General features: G+C 31.3%; 1 protein-coding gene across 1 annotated transcript in view; it reads right to left on the bottom strand.

Moving 5' to 3' along the window:
* LOC145304098 (monocarboxylate transporter 10-like) overlaps window positions 1-14,706 on the bottom strand; it is a 68,543-nt gene extending 53,837 nt beyond the window's left edge. The window contains exons 1-6 of the mRNA XM_080145859.1: window positions 14,638-14,706; window positions 14,138-14,199; window positions 13,466-13,532; window positions 6,000-6,101; window positions 5,260-5,337; window positions 3,738-3,824 (exon numbers count right to left, since the gene is read on the bottom strand). Coding sequence (XP_080001985.1) covers window positions 3,738-3,824; window positions 5,260-5,337; window positions 6,000-6,101; window positions 13,466-13,532; window positions 14,138-14,199; window positions 14,638-14,642 — 401 coding nt within the window. The 5' untranslated portion in view covers window positions 14,643-14,706. The remainder of the gene's footprint in view (window positions 1-3,737; window positions 3,825-5,259; window positions 5,338-5,999; window positions 6,102-13,465; window positions 13,533-14,137; window positions 14,200-14,637) is intronic.
* Window positions 14,707-15,453: the final 747 nt, after the last annotated feature.

The following is a 15,453-nucleotide window of genomic DNA, read 5'->3' as shown; positions in this document are numbered from 1 at the left end:
TATTGATTTAAAGGTTGTAAAAAAATGCGCACCTTTTTGAAATTCAAATTGTGCAGCTTGTGTTAATAGTAGAAAAATGTTATGCATATCGTTAGAATCGTCATAGGCTCTAGTTTCTTAATATATAAGAACCATTCCTGTGCTACGTATAGTATAGGAGCTACGTGGTAAAATGTTCCAATTACTTAAAACTTTTCATCCTTTTTCTCACATTTTTCAACTTAGCTCCTAAACTACAAATAGCACAAAAACGGGTCTTATATTTTCAAAAACTAGAGCTTATGACGATTCTAACGATATGCATAACATTTTTCTACTATTAACACAAGCCATGAAATTCAAATTTTAAAAATATGTGTATTTTTTTAACACCCCTTAAATTCATAAATCTTTGAAAAAAAGGCCTTTGAAAAAACCGGTTTTTAGGGCATAATTTGTTGAAATAATCATTTTTAAATATTTAAAACATAAATGTCCCATAATAGGTTTTCCAAATATATAAAGGATTTTACATAATTGTTTTATTTTCTATGCATAATTAACCCATTAGTGACGAACCGGGTATTAAAACCCGGTTCCAGAAAATGTAAAGAAAAAACGGTTTCCAGCTTCATAATTGCATCATTCTCAGTATGAATCCCCCCTCTACTACCCTGGCTTTCATTTCCCCCTGGAGCAGGCAGTTTTGCTTACTTCTGTTTGCCGGTATAGCTCAACAAAGTTTAAAAATCATGAAAATTCAAAATACACCTTCTAACTTTTTTGTTTTATAGTAAAGTCGCTGAGTACATCTATTTGTGAATTCGTTTTATTTAAATTATTATTTTTTATATGATTTTTTTATCGTTTTTTTACGCCCTATATAAGCCTGGTTCGGCACGGGAGTCAGGAGTCTGAAATTTTTATTACCCGGTTTTACTAATAGATCTTTTTTGACAACAACAACAAAACAGGGGTTTTTTTACCCGAAAACGGCGGCACCTATAGCTGAAACGCTAAATTTGAAATAAATCGCTTTGTATATTACTTGTAGCTCTATAGATTACATGAGGTTGTGTAGTTTTCAATTTCGGATTGTATCAAAGTTCTAAAAAGTGTTCATCTCACTTTTGGCGTTCAAAAATTACATTTTTCAATTTTTGGACGAAATAACCGGGTTTTTACTACAAAACCGGGTTTTAATGCCGGCGGAAACTGCCCAAAACAGGTAATAATGCCTGGTTGGTATTTATGGCCAGGCCGAACCGGGTTTTTTTGCAACTTTCCTGTGCACGCCACTAGAGCAAAACAAAAAAATTGGAATTCCGTTTTTACCATTATAAAGCTTCCCTGAGATTTTCAGCTCGATCAGCCCATAAAAGTGGCGCTCGGCACTAATGGGTTAAGTTTTTTAAAAAATCATTTCTCTTGAATGACCCTGTATTAATATTTTTCCCTAGAAGTGCCTATCGAGCACTGAACCCCCCCCCCCTTCCCTTATAACTTATTTTAAGGATAATTTAGGCATGGATATGGAAGAAAAACCTCCCTTCTAGTTGTTATTTTCCTAATCCTAAACCCTGCAAGGTGGTCCTAGCCCTTGGGCCGTATACGTGAAAGGGGAAAGTCGCTCAAAAATCAGCATGTGACGTCACAAAAATAACGGATTATCCATCTCTTTTTTAGGGGTTTTCTTTCCCACTCCTACCCTCCTCTTCCCTTATTTTTATGACGTAAGATTTTTTTGAACGACTTTCTCCTTTATCCCATATACTTGCTTTCTTAACACCACAGGGCTACCAGATACCCAATTTCTTAACCTGACCTAAAGTAAAAAAAACAAATAAAAACTATGCTCTAGAAATCTCCACTTAAAATTTAAAAAGTCCCACCAAATTAAAAGGTTGTGAAAATAATGATATTACTATTGGTTGGTTATCTGTTGTGTTACTTTACATATGACGCAGGTGCAGATGGTTGATAGTAAAAGAGAAGATAATAATCCCCACTCCTTGGGTCCAGGAATACTTACTTTATAAGATGGTTGATAGTAAAAGAGAAGATAATAATCCCCACTCCTTGGTCCAGGAATACTTACTTTATAAGATGGTTGATAGCAAAAGAGAAGATAATAATCCCCACTCCTTGGGTCCAGGAATACTTACTTTATAAGATGGTTGATAGTAAAAGAGAAGATAATAATCCCCACTCCTTGGGTCCAGGAATACTTACTTTATAAGATGGTTGATAGTAAAAGAGAAGATAATAATCCCCACTCCTTGGTCCAGGAATACTTACTTTATAAGATGGTTGATAGCAAAAGAGAAGATAATAATCCCCACTCCTTGGGTCCAGGAATACTTACTTTATAAGATGGTTGATAGTAAAAGAGAAGATAATAATCCCCACTCCTTGGTCCAGGAATACTTGCTTTATAAGATGGTTGATAGTAAAAGAGAAGATAATAATCCCTACTCCTTGGTCCAGGAATACTTACTTTATAAGATGGTTGATAGCAAAAGAGAAGATAATAATCCCCACTCCTTGGGTCTAGGAATACTTACTTTATAAGATGGTTGATACCAAAAGAGAAGATAATAATCCCCACTCCTTGGGTCCAGGAATACTTACTTTATAAGATGGTTGATAATAAAAGAGAAGATAATAATCCCCACTCCTTGGGTCCAGGAATACTTACTTTATAAGATGGTTGATAATAAAAGAGAAGATAATAATCCCCACTCCTTGGGTCAAGGAAAACTTACTTTATAAGATGGTTGATAATAAAAGAGAAGATAATAATCCCCACTCCTTGGGTCCAGGAGTACTTACTTTATAAGATGGTTGATAATAAAAGAGAAGAAAATTATCACTCCTTGGTCCAGGAATACTTACTTTATAAGATGGTTGATAATAAAAGAGAAGATAATAATCCCCACTCCTTGGGTCCAGGAATACTTACTTTATAAGATGGTTGATAATAAAAGAGAAGATAATAATCCCCACTCCTTGGGTCAAGGAAAACTTACTTTATAAGATGGTTGATAATAAAAGAGAAGATAATAATCCCCACTCCTTGGGTCCAGGAGTACTTACTTTATAAGATGGTTGATAATAAAAGAGAAGAAAATTATCACTCCTTGGTCCAAGAATACTTGATTTATAAGATGGTTGATAATAAAAGAGAAGATAATAATCCCCACTCCTTGGGTCCAGGAATACTTACTTTATAAGATGGTTGATAATAAAAGAGAAGATAATAATCCCCACTCCTTGGGTCCAGGAATACTTACTTTATAAGATGGTTGATACTAAAAGAGAAGATAATAATCCCCACTCCTTGGGTCAAGGAAAACTTACTTTATAAGATGGTTGATAATAAAAGAGAAGATAATAATCCCCACTCCTTGGGTCCAGGAGTACTTACTTTATAAGATGGTTGACAATAAAAGAGAAGAAAATTATCACTCCTTGGTCCAAGAATACTTGATTTATAAGATGGTTGATAATAAAAGAGAAGATAATAATCCCCACTCCTTGGGTCCAGGAATACTTACTTTATAAGATGGTTGATAATAAAAGAGAAGAAAATAATCCCCACTCCTTGGGTCAAGGAAAACTTACTTTATAAGATGGTTGATAATAAAAGAGAAGAAAATAATCTCCACTCCTTGGGTCCAGGAGTACTTACTTTATAAGATGGTTGATAATAAAAGAGAAGAAAATAATACCCACTCCTTGGGTCCAGGAATACTTACTTTATAAGATGGTTGATAATAAAAGAGAAGATAATAAGACCAGCTCCTTGACCCAGGGCACTGAAAACCTCAACTTTTTCTCTATTCCTAAAATAAAATTTCATTAGGAATTCAAGAAACGTTTTGTTATTTTTTACTACTTTTTTGCTATTTTGGGGGAGGGTACTAAAAATTCTAAAATAAAAATTGGGTTATTGTATTCAATTCACACCTCCTTAAATGCCCCTAGAAGCCTTTAGAGGCATAGCCGCTAGTTTTTAATAATTTAATAAATGAATTCATAGATACATAACTAGATAGACAGATAGATATGAAGATAGACATTTTTATAGTGTAATTTGGCTGCTTCAAATAGTCTTCATTCTGTCTGCCATAGTTATGCCATAATGCTTATTCCAAATTCATAGTATGACAGCATAGTAGGAGGATAAACAAAGCAAAAGTCTAATGTTATTCTATAGCAAGGATTATTTTTAGAACCCGTCCATAGTCTTCTCGACCATTTATGAAATTATATTTCATATCTCTGTTTATTACTACCAAATTCATACATTTCATATAAAAAATAGTTTGGGTAAATATATGTTTCTTATGATCCCTAAAACTCCAGGACTGACAAATTTATGAATAAGTTTATTAAATAGAATTGTATATATTAATTAAACTAGCGGTTTCGCCCCTGAGGACTCTAAAGGCATTTCAAGGAAGTAATAAGCGGGACCCTCAACTTTAATTCTAATTTTAAAAGGAAAATATGAAGAAAAACAATTATAGCAGTAATTTTTGTCGATTTCTTTTAAGTTATATATCTTCACAGGACTAATGAGAAGATTTACTATTAAGGAAATCAAAGTTGGTTCAGTATTTAGTAATATACTTTTGCCTTTATTCAAGCATGACGGATATTCAAAAACAAGAATAGAAATATCTAGTTAGTTTTTTACCTAAACTTTGAGTTGATGTTGAAAAAAGTGAATAGATTGTTTTTTTTTTACACCCTTTATAATTATATGCCATCCCAGGTTCAGCGGTTGGAGGGACACTTTGGTACACAGAGAAAGACACAAACAAAGACAGAAAGACTTCCTGTTAATTTTACAAAAGAATTTTGATTCATTATATTTGGTAATTGATACAATAAAATTCGTCTTATATTTTGAGAGAAAAGGGAGATTGTACTGAAACAAATCTTGAAAAAAACAGGAGAAAGTCAAGTTGGCATTACTAACAGCTAGACCAACTTAGATTTATTATAGAAAAAAATCACTAAAATTTTAATGGATCTAAAGGTATAAGACAATGGTTGATAAAATGATTTACATCCCAAATGATGATACACAAAATTACCCCTTCAGCAGATTACAATTAGTGGTTAAAATATTTGGACACTCAACTAACCAATCATAATTCAACATAAGTCCCAAAAGTTGTTAAGCGAACAAATCAGAAAACAAATGTTTATACTTTTGGGACTAGTGTAATAAACATCCCAATGTCCAATCCTTTCTAAGATAAAACTTACCTTTTAAAATATTGTGAAAGCATTAGAACATTTGTTTCTCTGACAAGACCACACCCAAATCCAAACAATATTCCATAACTAAAAGTATAAATTAGGAGAAACAAACAAATGAAATGATAGAAAGAGTATTTCTAATGATAAAAATAAAAAGCAAATAATGCATTTATACAAAATTGTATAGAAAATAACATAAGAAAAAAATAAGTTGAAATAAAGTCATAGTTATGATAGCCTAATTACTCCTTTTGTAGATAAAAATTGTAAGCTAAAAGTTTGGACACTGCTAATTTGACCTGAACAATCATGATTTGATAAAAGTTTCCAAAGTTTTTAAGATAATCAAGGAGAAAGTGTATTTATAAAACATTTGGTACTAGAACATATAATATACCATCCAATATCCATTGCCTGCATTATAACAATACAAATAGTACAAATTTTAAAGATGCAAAGGGTACATATCTACCTGAGCAAAATTTGATGAACTTTTGTAGCAAATGATACAAAAAGTACATATTTACCTGAGTTAAATTTGATGAACCTTTGTAGCAAATGATACAAAGAGCAGATATTTAACAGACTAAAATTTTGATGAACCTTATAGTAAAAGATACAAAGAGTACTTATTCACCTGGGTAACATTTGATGAACTTGTGTAGCAAATGATGCAAAGAGTGCTTATTTACCTGAGTGAATTTGATGAACTTGAGTAGTAAAAGATCCAAAGAGTACATAGTTACCTGAGTAAAATTTGATGAACTTGAGTAGCAAATGATGCAAAGAGAAGAGCTAATGACATTATCAATCCTCCAACAACAGCTGTTAATCTAGTGGATTTTCTCCTAAAATAGAATATATAATTTTAAAATTGTTTCATGAGCTATAACAACTCTGTCCCATTTTTGTATTTGGTCTTTGAAATCAACTAACTCACCACTTTGGCTAGTGCCCAGTTCACAAAAGACAAAGGTCGACCTCTGGAAGTTTTAGGTCGACTTATAGAAGCTTTAGGTTGACTGATTTTGTAAAGGTATTTGTGGGTTGTACTTGTTTAGGTTGACCTACAGAAAAAATTGGTCGACCTTTAAAAGTTATTTGTGAACTGGGCATAGGTAGTTGTCTGGATTATACATCTATACTTGACATTTGTTGTTCGATAGCTCATAATGGTTCATTGTAATATCACAACAATGATTATTCTTCTCTTTATACTTTTTTAGATAATTTTCAGCATCTCAAAATATACAGTGTTACATAAAAAGGAAATAAGAAATTGTCTTGGTGTTTTGATTTTTAAGTAAGATAGGTAAGGCTAACCTGCTTTACCTTTTAGAGGTGGGTTTTTACTAAAATTTGGAGGCAATATTTTCATCAAATTACCAAAATAGATTTGTAAATGATCTTCAAATTTTAGATTTAAAGCTTTTAAAGAAAAACTTATACATATTATCAAACTTTTAATAATTTATATTAAATGATAAATTCACTGAGTGAAAAAGATTAACTTTTTTTGATTATAATTTTACAACAAAAGAATTTGGTCGGTTCTTCATTCTTTTTAAGAACCCACCTCAGGTAATTCTTATCTTACTAGTGAAGAATTATTGCATCACAGTTTTTTTATTTTTATTTTTTTCGCCTGCAACAAGGACGTCCAAGCTTCTTAAAGTGTCTTACATTTTTTTGGCAGGATATTGCCCCCCTCCCCCTAACAAATTTGAGTCAAATTTTATGAGAAAGGGGGGGGGGGACTCTTATTTATTTCAAAAAATTATGAGAGGGGAAATAAATTCCATTCCTCCCTTGGCTTTTGAAAAATAGGCAGTTCTGATTTGTAACTCTGCATGAAAGTAATTAGTATCTATAATTTAGTTTAGATTTTTATAGAGCCCTTTCAAACATTTATTTTATGTTATTACTTGAATTATAATTTTTAGAATTATTGATTTTAATGGTCAGATTAGTAATTTTCCCAGCTACAAAAATATCATTTATGTCAGGGATTTAAGAGATTAGACAATGGCTGATAAATTAATGTACATCCTCAATGATTGTACACAAAAGTACCCCTTATATAGATTTTTAAAAAGTGGTTTAACGTTTGGACACTCTACTTATTGGACCCTTTAATCAAAATTCATTAAAAGTCCCCAGTTGTTAAGACATTATAAGAAAATGTTATCAAAAAAGTTTGGGAACTAGTGTAGTAAACAACCAAATGTTCCCATCCTCCCTGCATATATGTACTTAGAAAAGTAATCTAATGCTATTATGAAAACTTTTTCCTGTCTATTTGTCTCCAATTGTTGTCTTAATATTGTTCCACAGTTCTATGGAAGCCACTCTGACAGAGATGTAAATTTCCATTTAGACAAATTTTAAACAACAAAATAAAATTATTGATTATTTATTGGAATAACAGGGTGTCTGTCTGTCTGTTTGTCTGTACCAAAGGATCTAACCGCTGAACCGATCGGGTTCTCATTTACAGGGTAGCTTCTCATAGGTCCTGGGAAGGTTTATAACTATTTTTAAGAGGGTAACACCAATCTCCCAAGAGAAATCGCTCCTAGAAAAAAATACCAACCCCCCCAAAAAAAAATTTTAATTAAATTTTTTTAACTAAAAATAAAAATGAGTGGGCGTCAGCCCCCCGCCCTTAAAAACTTTTCCCTCCCAAAATTTTTTATTCCTCAATAAAATTCAACCCCCCCCCTCCCCCTAAAGTGCCCCTAGAGTTTTTCTAAAAACAAAACATTATATGATAAATAATTAAGTTTTCTAAAAAACGAGCACAGGGAATTTTTTATTATTCTTCATAAAAGTTCTAGCGAACTGTTTTTCAGATATATTGTTATAGTCTAGAGTAGTTCATTTAAAAATATATCTTTGTCTGAAATGATATAATGTGCTGTTCTATATTGTACTTTAAGTCTATAACGACCAAGCTAATATTGCTTGATTCACTTCTACAAGAGACAAAATGAATTGAAAATGATTGCTAAAATCGAAATATATCTTCATATCTTAGAATAGTGTATTTTTTTTTTAATAGGTTGAAAAACATACTAACTTTAAAATAAAGTACTTGAAGTGAACATTGTTTAGTACTTTTAGCTTTTTATCAATTATCATATAGACTAATGTAGTTCCTTTACATTTATTTGTGTCTTTTAGTCTATTGTAATTTCAGGATCTGATGTACTAATGTACTTTTTAAAAGCGAAGCTTTTCTATAATTAGGGTCGGTACGTACGTCCGTCCATCCGTACGTAAAGGATAGCTTTTTTTGTTAATTTGGCAAGTTAAAATTGTCCTATCGAATTCAAACTTTGCATGATGATTCCTGCAGTAGTTGGGTACGATTTAGAAAGCATAGCAACTCTATAATCATTTCCAGAATGTCCGTACGTTCATGTAAGTCCATTTTAAACATGTGGATTTTTAACTTTTTTAACAACAATTTTTTTATATAATCATCCTATTGATTTGATTTTTAGAGTTATACGTAAATTTTTTATATTTTTTTTGTAAATTCAGTTCAGACATCCCATAAGAGTTAATGCTCGTCTGTCATATCGTTTCAGAGCTTCGCTATTATGGATGTTGTCATTCTTGTTAGTGAACAAATTATCAGTATGTAGTCAATATTGGTTTCTTCACAAATATGTGAGTACATTTCAAGTTTATGTCTGTTTTTTTTAATTTTTTTCATTACAAGTTTTTTGCAAAATATATTCTTTAAATTATTTATTTGCATATTTCCTCTGCATTCTAATCAATATGCAATCAAATTAGAAGTTTTTTTTTATAAATGTTCTTTTTCATTATAATGTATTATAGTTTACTGCCTTGTATTGTTAGGACTTTATTTTAGAGAAGATGAAAGTATACAATGTTGTCCTAGAAATCATTATCCATAAAATAAATGAATAGGATAATTATATCATACAAAAAAAGATTAACATTCGAAAATCAGCAAGTTTAAAATGATGCTAACCCTAGAGTTGCTACGATTCTTAAATACCTAACCTAGTTGTTACATGAATCATTATGCCAAGGTTGAAATCGACCCTAATTTAAGAAAAACTTGGCTTTTACTAACTTGTCTAATATTCTGTTGCTGTTAGTTATGCCAGATAATATCTTTATTGCCTACGGACGATTTAGAAATTCATACGACTTGAATGGATTCAGGGAAGGGACAATGGACAAGTAATTCAAACTAAAAAAAATAGCTTTGCATGGTTCAAATACTACATTTAATTTACAACTAATTAAATGGCGGATACGCCCCTAGAGGCCTTACAGGGCACTTGTAGTATGTGTATATGGCACTTATATTCAATATAAGTTTAAAGATTTTTTTTATAAATTTAGGGAAGGAATAATTTTTTTTCTATGTGCCTTTTCTCTTGGAAGGGTGGTGTTACCCTCCCCCAAATAGTTATAAACCTTTCAAGGACTTATGAGAGTCTAAATTTTAGGGGGGGGGTGGCCATATGTATTCAGCAGCTAGCGAGTTCCTACGGTAAAGACAAACGCACACACACAAAGACATCCTGTTATTTTTATTTAAGATTATTACATAACCATGTATTTTTGATCATTCTCTAATTGTACAATTGTCTTAATTGTTCAGCTCAGCTTTTTAAAATGTTGTCATTCTTGTTCATAGTATACAATAGAAAAGATAAAACATGTAAAGCGACAACAACTAATTTCTGCACATTTACACTCATAGAGTAAGTATTTAAGAATAGGATTGCCGTCCACATAATATTAGAAAGGAAGTCATTGATTTTTACATATTCTAATACATAGAGAAATCATTTTAGAATAGGAATTAGTTCCCTTTTTTCCTACAAATAAACTAACGAAGAACTAATTTCTACACATTTACACTCATTGAGTAAGTATTTAAGAATAGGATTGCCAGCCACATAAGCATTTAAGAGTAAGAATAATTCCCCTATTTCCCTTTTACCTACAAGTAGGAAACAAACTACAGTTTTTTTCTAGTTAATTACATAAAAGTTACAAGATATAAAATAACATAATTTTTTATTCTCTGTAGTACAAGTGTCTATTGTCCAATAAACAAAATCTACAAATATATTAAATACTATAAAGTCTTTAAAGGATTCAAAATGCATGGACATATATCTTTTTAACTCTTATTTTATACATCTTAATTGGAACTGATGATCTATTTTTATAGAGAAACATATGTATTCCACCAATAAATAGTTAAAAAATTAAATGTGTTTATACATATAATAATTTCTATAAAGAGTAGAAATAATTACTTAAAGACAAAGTCTAAAGAATTTTAATGAAATTAAAGGGAGGAAAATACAACTCTTGTACTATTTACTCTATGATAAAGTCTACAGAATTTTATTCAAAAGAGTGGGAAATGTAGCATAGGGTTAATGAAGATTTAAAGAGAGGATTATACAACTCTTGTATAATTTACTCCATGATAAAGTCTAAAGAATTTTAATAAAAAGAGTGGGAAATATATCTAAAGGGTAATGAAAATGAAAAGACAGTAATATAAAAAACTTTAACTATTTACTCCATGAGAAAGTCTACCAAATGTTAATAATAAGAGAGGGAAATATATGTAAGGGCAATGAAGATTAAAAGAGAGGGAATTTAAACTCTTGTGCTATTTTCTCTATGACAAAGTCTAAAGAATTTTAATAAAAAGAGTGGGAAATGTATCTAAGGGGTAATGAAAATTAAAAGAGACAGTTAACATGAGACACAAATTTATTATTTTTAGCTTCCTTTGTTTTCTTAAATTCAAACATTGAGAAAATGTAAATTCTACAAATAATGCATCTTTCAACATAAAATCTAAAACGTGTATATGGTAATTACTTATTCGGAGAGGGGGGGGGGGGGAATAAGTAACCCCTTCCTCTATTTTTTATGGGGCGGGAAGGCATACAATTCAGGTATTTGTTTTCTGCCGATTTCGTAGTTTATTTCATATGCAATAAATTTTTGTTGGGATATAATTTGAATTATTATTTTTCCTTCAACTTCAATTCTATTTTTGTAAATGTTCGTTAATTTGATTTGTTGATCTTTGACTATGTATATATAGTATGTATAACCTTGTGGATGAAAAATAGTCAACAGGAGTCCTTCTCTGCTTACAATAACAACAACATTTTTGGTTATGGTAGCTCCATTGTAAAAAGTAACAATATATTTTTTTATCAAAACTTGTAGTGATGTAGTTAAATTGTTAAATAGTTACTGTATATTTTTTTACAATAAACACAGGGTCATAGGGAAAAGAAACAAAAATTAAATTGATCTACAACTTTTTCTCCCCATATAATTGACAAACAACGGTATAATTTCCCCTAAAATGCCAGCGAAGGGACATTGGACTGTTTATACTAGTCCCCAACGATTTTTTGAATATTGATTGGTTGGTTTATGAAGTTGGGCGTCCAAACGTTTGAACCGCTAATTGTAATCTACAGATGGGGTAATTTTGTGTATCACCATTGAGGATGTACATCAATTTATCATCCATTGTCTTATCCCTTTAGATCCTTGCTAAATGATCTTAGAAAAGATTTTCTATTTGTCCATATTCCTATCCCTGCTTTCGTTATATATTTTTACACACACTGCAGAGTCACAGTGTTGGAAATATTTTAGAAAAAGTGACAACATGTAAGAGAACAATATTTAGACATAAATTTCTATACTTTTTATGCGTTTATGAGGTAAGAATGGAATAAAAAATTAACTTAAAACTATCTCAAGGAATATATCTAAAAATAAAAAAAGCTTAAAACCATTTTGGGATCAATGTGAAGCCTACCTGAAAGGGGTTCTTGTAATCTAAAGCTTCAGACAAAAAACCTTACTACTTTACATGATAGGATTTCATCACTGTTTTTGGTCAGAGGTCTGCAGGAGTGGGGGGAAAGGGTCATTACAATACCCCCCACCCCACCCCAATAAAAATATTCGTTGCTTTTTTTATCTTTTATTTCGTACGGGAATATGGGGTAAAAAAATATTCAATGTTGGTCACCTATTAAAAACGTAGGGTTAAAGTAAGGGGAGAAAATATTTAAAATGGTGTTCTCCTAAATTCTCAAACCCGTCACATTAGCTAAGTTTATAAATTAGCAAGTAGCAAATAACGGAAAATTTTGGCTAAAGTATTTTACAGTATTTCATTTTAAAGCTTGGACGTCCATGCCTATATGATATAGAGATTACCCCCAAAAAATTTTGAATTTTAGCCCCCCCTCCACTAAATGAAAAAGCTTTGACGCCCTTGATATAGATTTCATAACTAACAAAAAGCCAAAAGAAAACATTTAAGGTGATGAATGATGAAATTAAAGCAAAATGGAAGGGAAAGGGGAAGCTTATAATGTTGCAATAGTATTAAGTTTTGTCAACTTGATGTGATTCTTATGCAGAAGTAATTGCACACCCAAAAGTAAAAGATAGATTGTTAGATAAGTGTTAAAACAAGGAAATAACAAAACAAACAAAAAAAAACAATAAGAAACTGAAAAGGTACAAATACGGTGGTAACAAGAGCAATTGTAAAGTTTTCTTTGGTGGTTTCCCTTAAATTGCCAATCGACCAAAGTAGCTCCCTCCTCCTTTCCATTTTTTTTAATAGAGTTTAGGTAGGAGGAGGAGGGGAAAGGTATAGGCCCATACGTGTTAGGCATTAATAAAAGAAATAAAACCCTCCCCTTTTATATTATATTAATTGAAATAATAGTGGGGGGGGGGGGAGTTATGTGATCCGCTAGCACTTTGAGAGAAACCACATTTTCTTTTGAGAAACTTAAACTTAAAGAACAAAAATAATAGAATGGGATAGATAAATGAAAAAAAACAACAACATTTCCCCCAGTGTACTTTCCTGTGTCTTATTCAAGCTTTCTACACATAGAATCATACCAACAGGTACGCTATTTGTTTCTAGGGGCTAGAAAAATAGTGTAAAACCATAAAAGGACCTATGTGAAGCTTATTAAAAAAAGAACCCAATTGATTCAGCGGTTAGCAAGATCCATCGCTACAGACAAAAAAAACCTTACTACATTATATAATAGGATGTGATTAATCAGCAATCATGGTAGAAATTAAATTATTTTTCACTTCTTACCTGATTCCTTTATCCATGATAAATATATTACATTACCTGCAAAAAGCGACAACTACCGGTGAAAGGCCAAAGCTGACAGACAGGCACATGGCACCTATCATACCTGGATACATAGGTAGATAGATAGATAGATAGATAGATAGATAGATAGATAGATAGATAGATAGATAGATAGATAGATAGATAGATAGATAGATAGATATATAGATAGATAGATAGATAGATAGATAGATAGATAGATAGATAGATAGATAGATAGATAGATAGATGGATAGATAGATAGATAGATTGATAAATAGATAGATAGATAGATAGATAGATAGATAGATAGATAGATAGATAGATAGATAGATAGTTAGATAAAACAAATGAGTATTTATGTGTTAACTGCTTTGTTGAAATCAAAAAAACGTATTCAAGAAATGTTTCATATTTTAAAGGCATGCAGTGATATAGAAAATTATGATTTCTAATGCTGGTATTATATTATAGTCAAATTAAGGGAATGCCCTGGCCCCTAAACAAGTATAACTTATGTCCATTTATAGTTCCCTGGTAAAAGTAGTAAAATCAAAGAGTTATTTTATGAACCTCGGTGTAAAGGTGATAGATCACTTTACAAGGTGATATATATCCCTAGGACCTCCTTGAAGGTCACAGCAGCCTCTAAGGCCTTGAATGGGTAATAATTTTATAAAAATATTTTACCTGTTAATATAACATCTTCAATACCATAGATTTTAATCAGATGTAGAAACAAAACTCCAAAACTGAAAAAAAAATATTTCATATAGTAAAATAATAGAATGTCTGTAAGTATGTCCGATAAGATATGATAATGTCATTGGGGTACTGCGACAATAAAATACCCACCCCTGCCTCCAAAATTCCTCCATTTTCTCTAAAAACGATGCTATAGAGGCTAAGAGCCTGGGGCAGAGCAATTGATATTTTAAAAATTAATCAATTTAAAAAAAAAACATTGTATTAGCTTAACTTCCCTCACTATAATCAAATGTAGCGTATACACAATACTAAGGGGACTATCCGATATGTTTCTCTACTTAGTTCGTCCAAGAAAATTTGTAAAACAAAACTTGCTTATAAATCTGGTTTAGGTTTGGAAATACTTGGTTTATTAGAACTTTTGTAATCCTTTGGCCCGAAATTTTGCAATTTAATTCAACTGTATGATGGCTTTTCCTTACCTCATTTGAAGTCCAGTAGTATAGATTTGAACCAGGAAAGCACAAACTGTGATCACCCAGCCCCATTCACCCTCTTTACATCATATTTATATTATAAATAGATAGATAAACAGACAGACAAAGTAACATACTAAAAGACAAAATTAATTGTTTATATTTAGACAAACAGAAAAATAAAACAAATACCAAGAATAGACTGATATTAAAGAAACTGACATATACATAGATAAGATAAACTAAAAGATATACAGATGAGAAGTAGTTAAATAAAACACATAACTATATATTTAGAGATGAACAGTAAAAAAAATACAGGTATCAATACAGAAAATGTGCAGACTCTATTAAAAACAGATGATTAGAGAAATGAAAATAATTATACAGAAAAACATAAAGTAAGTGAATACGGAAGGCCCGGTTTAGCAAAACCATAGACGTCCAAGGGGGGGGGGGGGGTAAAGGGGTGATTACCCCCCCCCCCCCAATAAAAAAAATGCCCCTATAAAATAAAGATTACCCCCCAAAAAAAAAAAAAAAATTTCAAAATTTTACCCCCCCCCTCCAAATAAAAAAGCTTGGACGCCTCTGAGCAAAACTGGTATTAACTTTTTGATTTGTATTTTAAAATTCGTGGAAACCTTCTGTAATACTATGCTATACATGATTTTTCAATATGACAGAGAACCCGTTCTAATCCAGCGGATAGAATCGACTTCGAATGCAATTATAGATAGACAATTTATAAGTAATAGATAGACAGACAGTCAGATAATCTAAGGATATTTAACAGATTAATTTATAATACAAAGTAGAACG

Source organism: Acartia tonsa, chromosome 13 (assembly GCF_053477335.1).
Source record: "Acartia tonsa isolate MP-2025a chromosome 13, ASM5347733v1, whole genome shotgun sequence".
Taxonomy (NCBI): domain Eukaryota; kingdom Metazoa; phylum Arthropoda; class Copepoda; order Calanoida; family Acartiidae; genus Acartia; species Acartia tonsa.
Note: the sequence above shows the minus strand (reverse complement) of the source record. Positions and strands in the feature narration are given on the sequence as shown.